We start from the raw sequence: 17750 nt of genomic DNA on the forward strand, positions 1-17750 counted from the left end.
CTTTTCATCCACAGATCTCAGAGTACTTCACAAAGGAGGTCAGCACTGGTATCCTGATTGCACAGAGCAGGGGCGATGGAAGCTCCCACAATGTGGAGGGGGCCACAAGCACCTGAACTGTGGCCCCGCCTCCCCTTCCCTCCCCGAGGCCCCGCCCCCTGCTCGCTCCTCTCCACTGCCTCCCTCCCATCACTCTCCCTTACAGCCAGTAAAAAGTGGGAGGGCATAGCTTCCTGGCTCCTTCAAAGCTTTTACATTCTGGAGGAAGTTGGCCGGCACTTTCCAGCTATGCCTGTAAGGTGGATTTTTCTGCAAGATCTTGAGGCTCAATGCTCAGGGATCTTTCCTGGTAGTTACTGTAGCAGTGAGCTGCTTGGAAAGGCCTCAAGACTAGAGCTGGGCTGGTAACTGATTTTGGGTGGCAGTTCCAAAAACGTAAATTTGGTTCAGGTCAAGCTGAAATCAGATTTGGTTTTGTTTTTTTTTGAATTTTTGGTAAATTGAACGAGTCCGTTTCAGGTCTGTTCCAGAGCAGGAATTTGAACCTGGTTCTCCTCCATCCTAGGTGAGCATCCTAACCATTGGGCTGAAGGTTACAGGGGGGAAGAGAGGAAGAAAGTTACATCTGTCACCCATCATTCCTCCTCTTTCCCCTGTTTTTGTGAATGGTCAAAACAGCGTGTGTCAAATTTATGGAGCTCGGTTCCTGCCCTTCTCCCAACAAGCTGTTCCTTGAGGCTGGAGGTGCTTTGATACTTCAGTTAACGGGAGCCATAGAAGTAGCTATGATAGATGATTTGATTGATTTCCATGGTGCGGGAAAGCCCTCGTAAATCGCTACACAAAAGGACTTCTCATTATCACTGTAGAACGTCATTAATGCTTCAAATCAAACCGCTCCAGGGTGCGGGGACCGTTCAAAGGAGGCATCACTGCCACAACACAAACCAACACACTACACTAATCTTTGCCATAATGTTGGTGTCAGGTACAGGAGGGGAAAACGTTCCATCATGCATGTCCAAAGGAACCCTCATTGGGGACTGGAGAAGAAAGGGACTTTGTATGTGGTTTCGTCACTACTGAACAGAGAAGAGAGTAATTTTAACATAGGTTTATTGGCACTAGAGTTACAGGTAAAATGCTGCAGAGCAAATGGGATAATTGAGCAGATGGGCAGTAGAGAAGATGAAGACGGACAGCGTGAGAGTGTATTCCGATTAGGAAAAGGGATTGTTCTTCGACCTTGAGTCCATCCTCTCAGCCTGTTCAGCTAGTTATCTGAAAGGAGGAAAAAAAATTCACATCAGGCTGTTTCTCAAGAGTTTTCAACAGAGTGGCATCAATTGAAGGCATGAAAGCGTGAATGAAATTTATACATTATTAAATCTTTAAGCCGGAAAGGCTCCAGGTGGCCAACGCTAAAACTTCAGCTCCTGATAAAAGGTTCCAGCACATACATTCTTACGTGCAGAATTGGGAACTGGCACAGACCGGCTGGAACAGCTGCCAGTAACCTCACTGCCTCTGCAACTTTTAATCTCTTCTGATGGACTTCAAGGCCAGAAAGACCATGAGATCATTTAGTCTGACCTCCTGTATAACACAGGCTTTAGAATCTCACCGTTACCCTGACACTGAGCTCAACTTGTGTTTGGCTAAAGCACATTTACCAGAAAGGCATCCAGTCTTGATCTGAAGGCATCAAGGGATGGAGCATCCACCACTTCTCTTGGCATTTTATTCCAATGATTTATCACCCTCACAGTTAAAAATGGGCCTTCATCTCACTCAAGTTCTTTTCTCCCTTGCAAATGCTTCCTGCTCAGCTTCCCCTATTACATACTGTATTTTGGGTATGATATATTTCTTTAACGATCAGCTATTTAATTCCATAACTATATTATTTATCTCATAAAGCCTGTGTGATACTTCTGTTAGACACGATCCAAACCATACATTGGAGAGGGTTCAGAGAAGCAAAACTCCCAACTCTAACGGTTCAACGTAGATCCCACGGCTGGAAGTTGAAACTAAACAAATTCAGACCAGAAATAAGGTGTAAATTTATGATGGAGGGTAATTAGCTGTTGGAACAATTTACCAAGGGTCATGGTGGATTCTCCATCATTGACAATTTTTAAATCAAGACTGGATGTTTTCCTAATAGATCTGCCCTAGGAATTATTCTGGGGAGGTTCTATGGCCTGTGTTATCCAGCAGGTCAGACCAGATGAACACAATGGTCCATTTTGATTCATAGATTCCAAGGCCAGAAAGAAGTATTACTCTGGCATTGCATGACCTCAGATTCATAGATTTTTAAGGGACCACTGTGATCATCTCATGCCAGTGGTTTTCAACCTGTGGCCCAATCAGCACAGCGCTCCAGTCCAGAGGACATCTTCAGGGCCATACATGGATGCGACCCACAATGGGAAATAGGTTGAGAACCACATTCTTGTCGGACCTCCTGCATAACCCAGGCCAGAAAGAATCTCGTTCAGTGATTCTTGCTTCCTAGTTCAAACAGTTGAAACAGAGCATCTCTTTTATACCAAGACATTCAATTTTTGATTTAAAACACTTCATGCAATGAAGAATTCACCACATCCCTTGATGAGCTGTTCTAATGGCGAGTTGCCCTCCCTGTTAAAATATGCATTTTGATTGGTCTAGCTTCGTATTCCAGCCACTGGATTTCGTTATGCCTTTGTCTGCTAGATTAAAGAATCCTCCAGCCTCAGATATGATCTTCCTGTGTAAATATGTCTAGACCGTGATCAAGTTGCTTCCTAACTTTCTCCCTTCCTTGCTGTTTTCCATCAATGCTAGCGGGTGTGTGTGTGTGTGTGTAAGAACATCACATGGGGGAGAATTGAGAGAAGACACGGTTAGGATCCCTTCGCATTAAGGTGAGATTATACTCTCATGCAGGGTAATGATCAGATCTGGTAACCAACACCCAGATGGAAACACCTGAACATAAACGATAGCAATTCCGTAGGGATGATAATACTGCAAACTGAATCCCGAGTGGAAGAATGCTGAATGGCAATCAGTCCCACAGAGATCCCCTGAAGCAATGCCCTTAGGAGAATAGCTCTTGGCAAGTTCAGCCTCATAGAAGAGATCGTTTTGGAAAAAAACACATGCTTACTGTCATCTATCCGCCGGCTCCCATGCTGCAGCCACCATGCATGGGGAGGGTTTCTAGCCACGCTCTTCGGCATGACTGCAGAGGCCGCATTTAAGAGACACGTGTCCTGCAGCTGGCTCAGAACAGCTGATATAATTAGAACCAAACAACTACAAGCAAGAGGCCTTTGTCTGCAGCGGGGTGTTTCCTCAGTGCAGCTTCCCTTCCGTGCAAAGCCAACTTACGCTATTGATCCAGGAAATGTAGGCAGACACCCTGGTGAACACCGTGGGCTTCCGGTAGACGTTACAGCCCGAGGAGGAAACAAAACTGGTCACTCCACAGACGTAGTACTTGCTATTCACCAGGCAGTTCAGAGGGCCTCCAGAATCACCCTGCAGAGCAAAGCCAAAGGGCAACAAAACTTGGCACATATTGCAACGAACAGCAATGTTTGGCTTTCTTAGCTCTTTCCAACAGACAACCTCAAAGTGCCTTCAAGACTCCATGTCTCCCCTTCCCCAGTGAAGTAGACTATCTCTGAGTGAGGTGACTGAACAGAATAGCCAGCATTAGAATACAGGCATCCTGACCTGTGGAACTCATTGCCAGGGGATGTTGGGAAGGCCAAAACTGTAACAGGGTTCATAAAAGAACTAGCTAAGTTCATGGAGGATAGATCCATTGATGGCTATTAGCCAAGATAGTCAGGGATGCAACCCCATTGCTCTGGGTGGCCCTAGCCTTTGACTGCCAGAAGCTGGGAGTGGATGACACGGGACGGATTACTCGATTGCCTGTTCTGTTCCTGCTGAAGCATCTGGCATTGGTCACCATTAGAAGGCAGGATAGTGGGCTAGATGGACCCTTGGTCTGACTCAGTATGGCTGCTCTTATGACAACTCCTCCTGGGCCATCCACTGGTCCCTACAACTCCTCTTCCCACAATATATAGGGCAATGTCCGGTGAATTCATTTCCTATCAGCACTTATAAAACCCCCGGGCGAGCGTGGTGTCTCCCTTTGTGCCCGTCCACAGAGGAGACGAGTCTGTTATATCCCCAGCTGTCACACGCTGGCTCTTCAGCGTCTGCTGCAGCACCCTATCCCTTTAGTTCTGGAGGTTCCCCGTTCAGTTCCCAGAGTGTTGATCAAGGTGGTGGCCAGACTTGCAGCACTGCAGCCGCACATCTACCATTCATAGCCTCGTAAGGGGTTACTGCAAACTAACGCAGCAGCTGGCGAAGCACCAACGGCAGCCTGACTTCCAAAGACAGAAGGTCGAGCTGGAAAGTCAGCACAGGAGAAGAGAATGGAAAAGCGAGCGGTCACTTGGAAAATCATTTTTTTCAGCCCTAACCCCCTGGGAAGGGGACACAGCCAAGTGAACCTTGTGAGTGTATGATCTCCAGCTTTGACCCACCAACCCAAATAACATACAATACCCAAGCTTAACCCCTACACAGCACCTCCCTTCCAGGAGGTGGAGAGCCCTTCTAAAGGGCTATTCATCTGAAAGTGCTTTGGCAAGGAATTGACTGATGGGCGACACAGAGAGGGGAAATGACCGGACTGAGATCACACAACAGCTAGGTAGCAGAGCCAGGAACAAAACCCAGGTGCCACCGGACCACAATTCGGAACAATACCCAAGTGTAAACCTTCTATAGAACACCCCCGTCCAAGGAGGCGACAAGAGCGGCTGAGATCCTGGGAATGCTCTTGCTTGGTTCACTCGCTCGGCAGTTACCTGGCACCCAGAGCGCACACCGTCACCTCCAGCACACACCATGGTGTCCTTGACCGTGGAGCCCCAGTAACTGGAACTGGAGCAGATACTGTAGGATACGATGGGAAGCGAAGCTTGCTGCAGGATTTCAGCCAGCTTCCCATTAGCTGCGCAAAATACATCAGAGACCTGGGGTTAGTTTAAAAGGAAAATGGCCCGTTTTTCCCCAGACACCTGGGGTGAAGTTCTGAGCTGCAGGATCAAACACAACCAACTTCGGGATCTAGAATTCCTTTATATTTTCTTACTCGTTGGCCAACTTCTTATCCAATATATGAGCTTTGCTATGCTAATCTCTCCCCTGTTATGGAGTTACGGCCATAAAACTTGGCTGGGAATTTGCTTTCAATACGCTCGAAAGCAAGGGATTGGAGTCAGTCTGGACTGTTACGGGCACGTCTCGGGATCCCCAAATTATAGGTCATTGACTGGGCCTGATTCTGAGCTCATTTTTATGAGTGTAAATTACAACTTCAATAGAGTTACGCCCAGTGTTAAGATCAGAACGAGGCCCAGCAGTTCGTAAATTTGTTTTAGTCTAGAGCATTTTCTGGAAAAAAAAAAGGGAGCTTCTAAAGGCTGCACTGGTGCTGGCCACCACAGCAAAGGGAGAGTGCCGGATGACCCCACATTTCCCCGAGGTGTTCTCAGGGCTCGTGTGAATCAGTGAGCAGATCTCCAAAGGGCAGCTGACTGCAGCTCTGACGTTCCTCCGTAGCGTCTCCTCACTTAGCTGGTGCGGCCGGGAGCGGCATGGTCTTGCATGTCAGGTCGTGTTGCAAAACCATCCAGGGGCAGCCGCGTAGCCAGGTGGAGGGAACAGGGGGGAGCGATCCAAAAGAAAAAAGGCACCGCCCACCCACTGCGGCGCTTTCACTCACCCAGCAGCGCTCCGGCGGCCGGCCCTCACTCGCTCCGGAGGTGCCGCCGAAGACCCGGAGCGAGCGAAGGTCCCGCCGCCGAAGACCCGGAGCGTCGCCAGGTGAGTAAAAGTGCTGAGGCAGGTGCCTTTTTCTTTTTGGATCTCTCCCCCTGTTCCCTCAACAGGGGAAAATTTAAAAAGGCGGCAAGACATTGACAAGGCGCCACTTCTGCTCAGCGCGGGAGCGGCCTCTCCTCCCCTTAGCTGCGCCACTGTCCAGGAGGAATGAAGTGAGGCCAAGCTCCCTCTGGAGGGGGAGCAAACAGGGTTTAGATCTTATGCACCAAACTACAGACCAGGGTGGAATCCTGATCCCGTCGAATGGCAAAAGTCCCAATAGGGCCGGAATTTCCCACAGGTCTTGTGTAACAAGTGATACGTTGGCTCTTCTATAGCACATTCATTGGGAGGGTTTTAAAGGGCTTTGCAAACCATTAACAAAGCCATGGGTCGCAACAAGTCTGAGTGATCACCACTGTTTTATACAGGGGGAAACTGAGGCACGGAACGGTCCGGGGTTTGTTCAAACTCTCAGGAAGTGTGGGGCAAAGTGGGGATGCTAGTCACATCCAAGCCTCACCCACCTCCAAGTCTGTGCCCTCAATCACTGGGCCATCCCATGCCCCCTCTGGAATGTTCCTAAATTCCGGCACTTACTTTGGGTCAAGCCCCAGCCAGTGATGTAGCAAGGATTGTCGTTTGGCAGAATCTGGCCTGAACTGGGCAGCGCGGCCAGCTGCACATTGCTGTTCAGAGATGCGCTCTGGGAGAGACGGAGCAGAGCGATGTCGTAGCTGCAGAAGAACAAAGGAAACCGCGTCAAACGGCCTTTCACGGGCAAAGGGGTTGCATTTAAGTGACCTCCGCTGTCGCCGATGGTAAAACCGAGGCTGGGGCTTTCAAAGGAGCCCCAATCAATTGAAAGCAGGGGGTGGGACCACCGTGTTGCGCGACGGTCACTTGACAAAATGACCGTACTTGGTGATGGACACTGGGGGCGGGGGTGGTGGTTATGTCATTCAATTTTTTGAAAAATTACCATGGACCTCAAAATTTTTTACCATGGGCATGTTGCTGACCCCTGATTGAAAGCCGATTGGAGCTAAGCACTGAACTCTTCGCTCTTTTGAGCAACCGAGCCGTAATGTCCCCTAAAGAAGGCACAGAAGAAGGGCCTCAGAAGTCAGCTCTCTCAGGCACATTCCCACCGAAGGACAGCACAGAGGACTGGACGAGGACCCAGCACTGGGCCTTGTATTATTAAGCAGATGCTTGATAAGGTAGAAAAATACCTGGGCCCACTGCCAGCCCAACCCAGAAGCACCCAGTACCATCAGAAACCCAGCTCCCCAGCAGCTAGTCCAGAGGTGGGCAAACTATGGCCCGGGGGCCGAATCCGGCCCTTCAGACTTTTTAATCCAGCCCTCAAGCTTCTGCTGGGGAGCAGGGTCCGGGGCTTGCCCCACTCCACGTGTGCCATGGCTCTGTGCGGCTCCCGGAAGCAGCAGCGTGTCCCCCTTCCAGCTCCTACACATGGGGCAGCCAGGGGGCTCCGCACGCTGCCCCCGTCCCAAGCGCTGCCCTCGCAGCTCCCATTGGCCGGCAAGCATGGCCAATGGGAGCTGCAGGGGTGATGCCTGTGGATGGGCAGCATGCAGAGCCGCCTGGCCGTACCTCCACATAGGAGCTGGAGGGGGGACATGCCGCTGCTTCTGGGAGCTGCTTGACGTAAGTGCCACCCGGAGCCTGCACCCCTGACCCCCTCCAGAGCCCCAACCCCCTGCCCCATCCCCGATCCCCTCCCTTCTTCCAAACCCCTCAGTCCCACCCTCCTGCACCCCAGAGCTCACACCTCCAGCTGAAGGCCTCACCCCCACCCCCCCGCACCCCAATCCCTTGCCCCAGCCCAGAGCCCCCTCCCGCACCCTGAACTCCTCATTTCTGGCCCCACCCCAGAGCCCACACCCCCAGCCGGAGCCCTCACCCCCTCCTGCACCCCAACCTCCAATTTCATGAGCATTCATGGCCCGCCATAAAATTTCCATACTCAGATTCGGCCCTCTCGTCAAAAAGTTTGCCCACTCCTGAGCTAGTCGGCCGGAGGATCCTGGTGGTTACCCAGGACAGTCTGTATGGAAAAAGTATGCAGACCCAAGTGCTACCCTGGTACCCATTAGAGCTGTAGGAAGACACTGGCCAAACTGGAGTCTGCTTTCCTCATTTCCAAACACTGTTTGTTCTGCCTGTGCAACTCTACCTCCTTAGGCCCTGGACCATCCAGCTCTGGTCTGAACCGACCTGTCGTACCAGTGAAGAACACTATTGAGTGGGACCTTCTCCAAGATATCCATTTGGGTTCTGGTTCCACCCAAGGGTTTTGAAAACTGTCTATACTGGGGGCCAACTCAGGCTGTACGTCACTGAGTAGCTCAGACGAAGGGAGCTCCAAGTGCAGCGCATTCTTATTTCTCCAGCGTGTAAGGAGCTCGGACTTTGTGACCTTTCACGTGAAATCCCTTATCCGAAGCCACGCAGGTGTGAAACAGGAGGTGCCTTACCCAGCAGCAACAGAGTTGCTGTTCCATTTAGGATGGATGACCTTACTCGCCACGCTCAAATACTGCTCCGTGCCATCGTTCTTATTCAGGTTGTACTCTCCGGCGACCACCCGGAAAGTCAAGGAACTGTGGAGAAGAGGAACAAGCTGTGATGTGTTGTAAGGTGCCAAGTTGGCATCAATCCCCCTTCGCCCCCAAGTCCTGACGGCATCGTGATGCGATTGGAATATGAGCCAGTCCCCCCTTTCTCTACTTCTGAGGGGAAGGGTGCTGAACATAATGTTAATAACTAACTCATCTACAGCTCTTTCTTACCAGATCTTCACAATCTTTATCCTTACAACATCTCTGGGGGGCGGGGTAGGCAACTATTACTGACCCCATTTTACAGATGGGGAACGGAGACCTAGAGAGGCTAAATGATTTGCCTAACGTCACACAAGAAGTCTGTGCAGAGCAGGTAACCAAACCCTGATCTCCCAAGTCCTAGACTAATTTCTTAGCCACTTGTCCATCCTTTCCCCGAGTAGGAATCACATAGGAATCGCCATAGTGGATCAGATCCAGGAATTCACTGAAGGTTGAGTACAGGCCTCAGGACTAGGCCTTGAATTATTAAATAGCCGCATGATAAAAAGGAACCAAGTCCTGTCTGAGAAGCCAGAGCCCAGCTGCTCCAGAGGAAAATTCAAGAAACCCTATAATGGGCAATTAGTGAAATAAACTGCACAATGGACAGGTTTCTGCCTAACTCTAGAGCTGGCTGAAATTTTTCCATTGAAACATAATCTCAGAAAAATCACAAAAATGTCCGGTTTAAGAGATCATCTAGTCCAGCAGTTCTCAAACTGTGGGAGACAACCCAGTTTTCATGGGGTCACCAGGGCCGGTGTTCGACTTGCTGGGGCTCAGGCTTCACTAGCCTTAGGAGTCAAAGTCTTCCCCAATATCCCTTTGGATGAAAGGTGGCTTTTTTTGTGTGTGCCAAAAACTAAAATTTGAGGTGAACAAGGTTTCCCCAGTGAAAACCCAAGAATTTTCATTGAAAATGTGGGAAATTCTGACAAAATACGGGGCGGGGGGGGGGGGGAGAGAACAAGAACGGTATACATTTATTGGGAAAATAATTAGCATTTTCAGCCAGCTGTAGCTAGCACCCGCCCCGGAAACATTCAGTGGTTGGATTCTGCCCTGCGGTGGGGTGAGAGAGAGAGGAAGTGCGTGTTTTGGCACACCTAGGCCCCGCCAGGAAGGAGGGTGAGCTACTTAAGTCATGTTCGGATCTGACATGTTCAAGACTAACAACACTGCATTGTTGGTCGTTTCAGATGCTACTTGGAATGGGCAGAATTACACACAGGAGGGTGCGTATATAACACGCTGTGTCATTGTGTGCTACAGGCATAGACAGGCACTGGCTAGGGCTAGAGGAGGCTTAGGCCCCCCCCCCCGCATCGCCGAAATTTCTCTGTCCAGCCATGCCAGGCAAAGGCATAGCAGGGGGAGGGCCCTGCCTACACACTAGATGATTCCCGGCAAGCGGAGCTAGATTCCTCAGTCCCAGCAGGGATTGCCGGCTCCTGAGCAGCGCTCCCTGGGAATGGGAAAGGGGATCCTGAGGTGATTGTGGGGGAGAAAGGGAGTCCCAAAGGCAGGGGGAATCCTGAGACCCTGCATCCAACGGCGCCAGGGCCAGGAAAGGGGAGGGATTTTGTGGGGGGAGGGCCCCACCTGCGTGTGAACCCACGCCTCATGCGATGCTGGGGTGGGCTCTGAATTTGTGAGGATTGAGAGCCAACGGGTCAGAGCGGGGAGCCGGGCCCAGCCCTGCGGGACAGGCTCCACCATGGCGGGGTGAGAGTGGGGCGGGCAGGCTCACCTTCCCCCCCACCCCAGTATTTTCACCAGCCACCTATGGCTACAGGTTCCCCCCTCTGTGCTGATCCCCAGAGGTAGGAGTTGTTACAGCCCCTAGCTACAGAGCCTTGAGTCTTTCACTCAAGCTGTAGCAGTTCCCGCTTTCAGTTCTGGAGGACTCTGGTTTAATCCCCGGTGTGTTGGCCATCATACATGCTCAAGCAATGGCTGCCTGTCATGCCTCCTCATGGGTGGACAAGAAAGCTGCAGGCGTACAACAGACGTCCCGCTCAAGGGTTAAGAGAAGGGGGAGCCCAACTCATCCTCTGCTCAAAGCACCCCCCCACCCCCGCATCTTCTCCTTTGCTTCAGAGAGCAACTCCCCTCCTTGCTTGGTGCATTGCCATTGCCCGCTCCTGCTTTAGACCCTGACCCGCATCTGATTAAAAAGTCTCTTTAATGGGTAGATAAACCAACCACTGGGGCCTCCATTACCTGTCCACGCAGTGAGCTGCAGTCATCACCCAGTTCTTCTTCACCAACGACCCACCGCAGGTGTGATACCATTTTCCACCAGAGCTATACTGGAGGGAAATCTAGATTTGGGGTGACGAAAGGGAAAGAGAGAGATAGTAAGACAGCAAATATCATAATGCCACTATATAAATGCATGGTACACATCCACACCTTGAATATCGTGTGCAGTTCTGGTCGCCCCATCTCAAAAAAAGATACATTCAAAATGGAAAAGGTCCAGAGAAGGGGTAACAAAAATGATTAGGGGTATGAAACAGCTTCCACATGAGGAAAGAATAGAAAGACTGGGACTGTTCATCTTAGACAAGAGACGACTAAGGGGTGATATGACAGAGGTCTGTAAAATCATGACTGGTGTGGAGAAAGTGAAAGTGTTATTTACCCCTTCACATAACACAAGAACTTGGGGTCACCCAATGAAATGAATAGCTGGCAGGCTTAAAAACAAACAAAAGGGAGCACTTCTTCACACAAGGCACAGTCAGTCAATCTGTGGAACTCACTGCCGGGGATGTTGTGCAGACCAAAACTATAACTGGATTTAAGAAAGAATTAGATAAAGTCATGGAGGATATTAGCCAAGATGGTCAGGGATGCAATCCCATGCTCTGGGTTTCCGCTCAGTCTCACTGCCAGATGGTGGGACTGGACGACAGGAAATGGATCACTCAATAATTGCCATTCTGTTCATCTGGCATTGGCTACTGTCAGAAGACAGGTTTCAGAGTAGCAGCCGTGTTAGTCTGTATTCGCAAAAAGAAAAGGAGGACTTGTGGCACCTTAGAGACTAACCAATTTATTTGAGCATAAGCTTTCGTGAGCTACAGCTCACTTCATCGGATGCATTCAGTGGAAAACACAGTGAGGAGATTTATATACACGCAGAACATGAAAAAATGGGTGTTATCAAACACATTGTAAGGAGAGCGATCACTTAAGATGAGCTTACACGAAAGCTTATGCTCAAATAAATTGGTTAGTCTCTAAGGTGCCACAAGTCCTCCTTTTCTTTCTGTCAGCAGACAGGATACCTGGCCAGATGGACCATTGGTTTGGCACAGCATGGCCATTCCGATGTTCTCCTGGTAGAAGAGAAGAGCTGCATTTTAAAGAGGAAATCTCACACAAAGGAGCAACAACCTCTCACCAGCCCAAAGTGAACGTGCATGAGGTGAGTGAAGAAACAGTCTTGCTTCTATATGCACCAAGCACATCACATTAGCTGGTTCGAGCATTGGGCCATGATTTATGGACTTGGTCTGTGCAGGGTGTGCCCTATGGATAGTGGGACTGAAGTAGCTGGTTGGCTGGGGCTCCAGACACTACCTAGTGAAACAAAAAAACCACCACCACCAAACAAGAAGCTAAGGACTGACTGGTCAGGGCTGGGGTCCGCAGAGAGGCATTCTTCACAAAGCTAAACTGGCAACGTGGCCTTATGCCAAGGCAGTAACAGCAAAGAATAGAGATGCCCACTTCAGGTGCCCATCATCCCAGACAGGCACACCCCTCTCTTCCCCCACCAGGACAGGCTCAGGTGGGAGATGGGTCCAAGCCTGGAAGTTCAGATCGGTCTCCGGATTTCCCCAGGTTGGGAATTCCAGTTTGAGTCAATCCTTCCTCTTTGTTAGATGCTAAATGCTTCTCTTACAGGCAGCTTTGGCGTCGACATGCACGTTGTACAACACAGCTGGGGCTTTGGAACTGGCAAAGGCAAATCCCCCCTGGGAGCGGCTAATCTGCACTCACAGGTATTCTGTGAGCCATCCTATCTCTGTGCACCCTCCGTGGGTCGTTACTGGGAGGAGAGTTAGATGGAGAAGGGACTTAGAAGTAGACATTGTACCCACCTGCGATGGCCATGCACCTTGCTTTGCATTACTCCCTCCGACAACGCGCCCATTGTCTTCCAGCGACTCTTCCAAGCAGTGTCCTTCAGGAGTAAAGAAGGAACAACATCTGGAATAGCCTCTGCGTATTGCAGGAGGAACCCCAAATCCCATCGCCTCTCTGCTGTTTCCGTTACAGGATGGGAATCTAGACTTGTTTTTACTCCCTTTCTCGCCGAGAACATTTTCCTGCTCCAACTCCTCCGAGATAGAGTGTGAGAAGGGAAATGAAGCACTCTGAGTGCCAGGCATCCCAGCTTTAATGATGAGGGGGCAGATGTTCAACCTTACTTGGCATCCACAGTGGGGGGCCAGTTTTCCAGGAGAACTGGATACACATTGCGTGTGGACCTCTTGAAAGTCTGAAGGACCCAATGGCAAATGTTGGGAGCAGAGCAACTTTGAAACCTGTGAGGCCCAGGGGGACTAGGGAAGAGATTAAACTTCTGGAGGCAAGATGGACACAGCCTCTCTTCTGAGGTGATGGAGGATTTTCTCATGTAGATCAGTGCACAGTGGGGCAAAACCAGGCGCTGCAAAGCCCATTTCCATGAAGACTTCAGTCCTAGCTTAGACTTTGGTGGATTTGCCCCTGCTAATACCTATTCTGGATGTGCCCCTCCAGCTACCTCTTTGGGGTGGGGATTTTTATTTTCTATGTTCGTACAGGGCCAAGCACAACAGGTCCCTAGCCTGGCTGAGGCCTCTAAATGCTACTGCAACGTGGGTGGTAACCAATAATTTTCTTAGCACCAGAATGCAAGACATCACCGCGTCAGAAAACCAAAAACCCACTTACCACAGAGGACAAAGACAGCGAGGAGGAGTAGTTTCAGCATCATGAGCGAATGGTAGGGACAGTCTCAGTCACTCCACTTCCTATATGCTTCAGGGTCTTGTCTTTCATACCATGGCTGGTGTTAAATAGATACATGTGGGGAGGAGGGCATGGGAAGAAATGCAGGTGATTTAGAAATACAAACAGAGTCTTGGCTCCATTTCTAACAAAACACACACATTTCATTCTTGGTTCCGGCGAAGGTCAAGGCTGAGACCTGGCATTGAGGGCACCGGATACCAATAAATGCTCTGGAGAGTTTTAAAAAAAAAAAGAAAAAAGATTGTTTTACCAATATAGAACACGCTCTGAGAAACTGGAAGTGCAGAATCAAGTGAGTTACGGGTAGGTGTGGCTGAACAAACTTGGGACCAGTTTTTCCATACCTGGACCTCCTCTTGACCTCAGCTGAAATTGTGGGTGCTCAGGATTAGGGCAAGAATTCCGTTTGCAAAAAAAAAAAAGAAAAAAAATGAAGTTTTGAAATTTGTTTTTGCTCTGCATCAGGACAAAAACGAGACCTTTTGAAATTTTTCATGGAAAACAACATGAAGGCCTTCTCCTTGACTAGCCAATAGCCCAGTGGTCAGGACACGCACCTGGGATGTGGGAAACTCAGCTTTAAGCCCTTGTTCTGCCTGATTTGGATAAGCTGGGATTTTCAGAAGATTGAAGGGAGTTTGGTGCCACTTGAAATCCAGTAGGCGATGGGTGTTTTTCTCCCTTAAGATACTTTGAAAAATTCTCAGTAGTAGACCTAGGGGGAGGCATCTTCAGGGCTTGGAGAACCAGAGAGACATATACACGATCAAGCAAAAGATCAGTTGAAGAAGTCTACAAGGGGCACTTAGGAATTCTTGTCCCTTATCCCACATACCCCAACACAGAGCATACATGACTAACAAGATTCAATATATTTATTCTCTCCCTTGCTCTCTGATACCCGATCTTCCCGTTTCCCTTTAATAGCCAGATCTGCACTTAAAACTGTTAGAGCAGATCCTCGCAACCCAAGCGTTCCCTGACCACTTACAATATGGTCGAAGTTTCTACTGTGGATTGGACCGATGCGTATTGACATCAGGTCACGTAACTGAGTCCGCACCTTTAACATGGACGAGGCTTTGGCCCCGTTACATAAACCCCAACTAAGATCCTGTCTATATTACACATTATACTTGTGTTATGACTGGCCTTGTGAAAGTTGTATTTGTACCACACTGGGCCTCAGAGCCTTGCTTGGCCGTTACATGAGTTATAAATATATCGTGACCGGATAACCACTTTACATGTTTCCTATTGATATGACCACCATGCTGTTTTCCAGCTATGTGTATTTATAGCCTTAAAACTTCCAGCTTCCTGTGTGTTTGGGGAGCTGTTGTGATAAACACATGTGATTGTGGCCATTGGAAAGCAGCTGTAATTGGGTCACAAAGTGTGCTGTTGGCAAAACGTGTTTATGCGGCCCACTGGAGAGCTTACATGACGCATCCCCAGCTATACAGGAGGGCCCTTTCGCGCCAAGCTACAGAGGCTTTCAGCTCTGGAGATCCCCGACATCAGCCACCCCACTGAGACGCCTTCCTAAAGGCACCCAAATTCATGGTAAGTGCCTCCCAGAACAGACGAGGTCAACCCTGCTTCTGAGCGATCGGGGGAAGATAATTTAGACACGACGTTTCTTCAGTATAGTTTCCATTGGATTTGGTTCTGCATAGTGGTTTTAACACACTTTCTAAATCGATAGCTTCCCACCTGTATCGATGTGTCTCAGTATAGTATGGGTCTCAGGCAACGTAACTCATGAGCACCCACCACTGTCTGTCTTAGGCACTTCCATAATAATAAATTAATACCTAGCTCTTCTCATCAGTAGATCTCCAAGTGTTTACCAAGGTGGTCAGTATCGTTATTACAGATGGGGAAATGGAGGCACAGAGGTGGAGCAACTTGCCCAAGGTCACCCAGCAGGCCAGTGGCAGAACCAGGAACACAACCCAGGGCTCCCGAGTCCCAGTCCCGCGTTATAGCTACTTACAGCCAACTGCCACTGTACGCCCACCACCATAGGACATATGCCTTTGCAGGCTTTGCCTACACACAAGTTGTACAATGCATGAACTATAGTTAAGCAGTACCAACCCACCAGTGTGGACACAGTTATACCAGTTTAAGTGGTGCCTTGTACTTATAACTTATTCCCATACAGCAAAGGGAAAAAGCTATGATCAATATAAGGCAAGTTCATACCGGTATAACTGCATCCATGGTAGAGATTTGTTACTGAAACAGTTCTAGATTTTGTACTTATATTTTCAGTAAAAAAATCTAGAATAGGCATTTGTGTCTTTAGGTCCAAGATGTGAGACCCCCGCCATTTTCTCTAAGCTTATTTACTACCTACAAGAGGAATCTAACAAATTCCTCCTACCTATCAAATGTCCTGGTTCTTGTGAGCAGTGCTAACACATTTCATTACTACGGAGGCGCATGCTAGCGACACCGTAGTTCAGGTTGGATCTGGGTTTCTCCCATTTGACATGACGTTAACGAGAGCCGTTCAACTGTGTTTTTAAGTAACCAATGTTTGTTCTGGAATAAGAACAGGCTCCATGGTCCCACAGCACAAATTATCCCACAGAGTGATCACTGTGTAAACTAGTTTGAGATACAGACATTCCGAATCAGCGGCTACCCAAAAATAGCAACAGGCACTTGGGTAAAATCCCAACACCCTTAGCACCTGTTGGATTGCTGCTTTTTATCTTTGTTGAAGTACAACATGCCAGGAAGTAAGGATAAGATAAAGGGGAAAGGAACTGACTGCAGAAAAGCAAGAAACCTATAGACCTGTAAGAATAGCTTAAGCAGTTAGCATAAGTACAAGGCCTGCCAGCCTGCACAGGAGTACTTGCTTAACAAGTTAGCATAAGTAAGTGACCGAATAGTAACGCTAAGGCACAAGATGACATCAGGCTTTGTTTGCTGTTTTGTAATGATCACAGGTGTTGAAAACTGCTGACAGGTAACTGCAAGAAGGCAGTTTGTAGCAGTTCAGGGTATTTTGGGAGGGGAATATCAGCAGATGCCTAACCGCAGGTAACCATATTAATCCAATTGATGTCTATGTGAATGGCTTTCATCGAATTAATAGACTAATCTCTAGGAGGACACCCCAACATTATGAGGGTATGGAAGTTAAGATATTATAGAGGGAGGAGGTAGTCATACATATGCATGAAGGACATGGGGCTTATTCAACATTTGGCCTTAGGTAAAGCCCTTGGAGTTCTTCATTGGCACGCCCAGGTCAGACTAGGATCTGTCTCAGTCCTCAGAGCTCTCCCCAGGACAGAGTGAGTATATACACACGTCATGGTCCAGGTCACCCTTACAGTGTTCTATTATCTCACTTTACTTGTTTGGATGGTTTTACTTATTGGACTAATCATGGTAGTAATAAAACTTTTACAATTGCAGGTGGTCTTTCCCGCCGCGTGCGAATGGTGTCATTGCTGGGCTCCCAAAGCAGTAACTCGGATAAATCTTGGGTCTGATCCTGGGACAAGAACATATCAAATTACAGAATGCAAATTGGGGAACCTAAACCGGTAATCTAATCAATAGACCTTCAGTAGATCAGGCAACAGAAAACTCTCTATGCAATAACTAATAAATTGAGATTTAAAAACACCACACCCAGTAGGCAGCATTATTCAGACGAAATGGGCTGTGAATATCTGTCCGTCTTCAGAGTAATTCATCAGACTCTGAAATTGAGAAGACAAACTCAAGACGGTTGATAGTGAACTTTGTGACAACAATCGAGTAGCATTTCCAGCACCATTCGATTGCATTGGTAGGTGGGGAGTTTTAATCAGAGGAAGGGACTTTATGAACAGGGATGAGATGGGATAAGCCAAACCAGTGTATGCCTGGGGTACGCCTGGGAGGGGAAACAGAATGTGGTAGGACTGCAATAACTGAAAATAGTGCACTGATTATGCAAATTGTCTCAGCCGTGCAACTTTTCTCTGACTCCGCTTCAGTGCAAAACTCATGCGATCCAAGGATGCCTCCCTCACCAACTCCAAATCAAATAGCTCAGGGCAGGTATAATCATGCTTTGCATCTTCTACCGCTGGCTATCAAAGCTTTCGACCAACATTAGCTGAGCTCTAAAACTCTGTGTAAGACCCGTTCTCCAGAGGGGAAATC

At 48.7% G+C, this 17750-nt stretch overlaps 1 protein-coding gene across 3 annotated transcripts; it reads right to left on the reverse strand.

Moving 5' to 3' along the window:
- Positions 1-204: 204 nt before the first annotated feature.
- Positions 205-14736, reverse strand: LOC119564316 (chymotrypsin-like elastase family member 1). Of its 3 annotated transcripts, none has more exons than XM_043533098.1 (8): positions 13916-14736; positions 12653-13780; positions 10761-10861; positions 8409-8534; positions 6508-6644; positions 4890-5035; positions 3385-3534; positions 205-1281 (listed from the first exon to the last, which is right to left on the reverse strand). In XM_043533098.1, exons 2-8 carry the CDS (start codon positions 12941-12943, stop codon positions 1270-1272), a joined length of 963 nt encoding a protein of 320 aa, XP_043389033.1. In that variant the 5' UTR covers positions 12944-13780; positions 13916-14736; the 3' UTR covers positions 205-1269. The 3 variants fall into 3 exon arrangements, with proteins under 3 accessions (XP_043389033.1, XP_037740115.1, XP_037740113.1); XM_037884187.1 differs by having other exon boundaries at positions 12653-12735; positions 13491-14736; XM_037884185.1 differs by having other exon boundaries at positions 12653-14736.
- Positions 14737-17750: the final 3014 nt, after the last annotated feature.

This window comes from Chelonia mydas, chromosome 20, assembly GCF_015237465.2.
Source record: "Chelonia mydas isolate rCheMyd1 chromosome 20, rCheMyd1.pri.v2, whole genome shotgun sequence".
Lineage (NCBI taxonomy): Eukaryota > Metazoa > Chordata > Testudines > Cheloniidae > Chelonia > Chelonia mydas.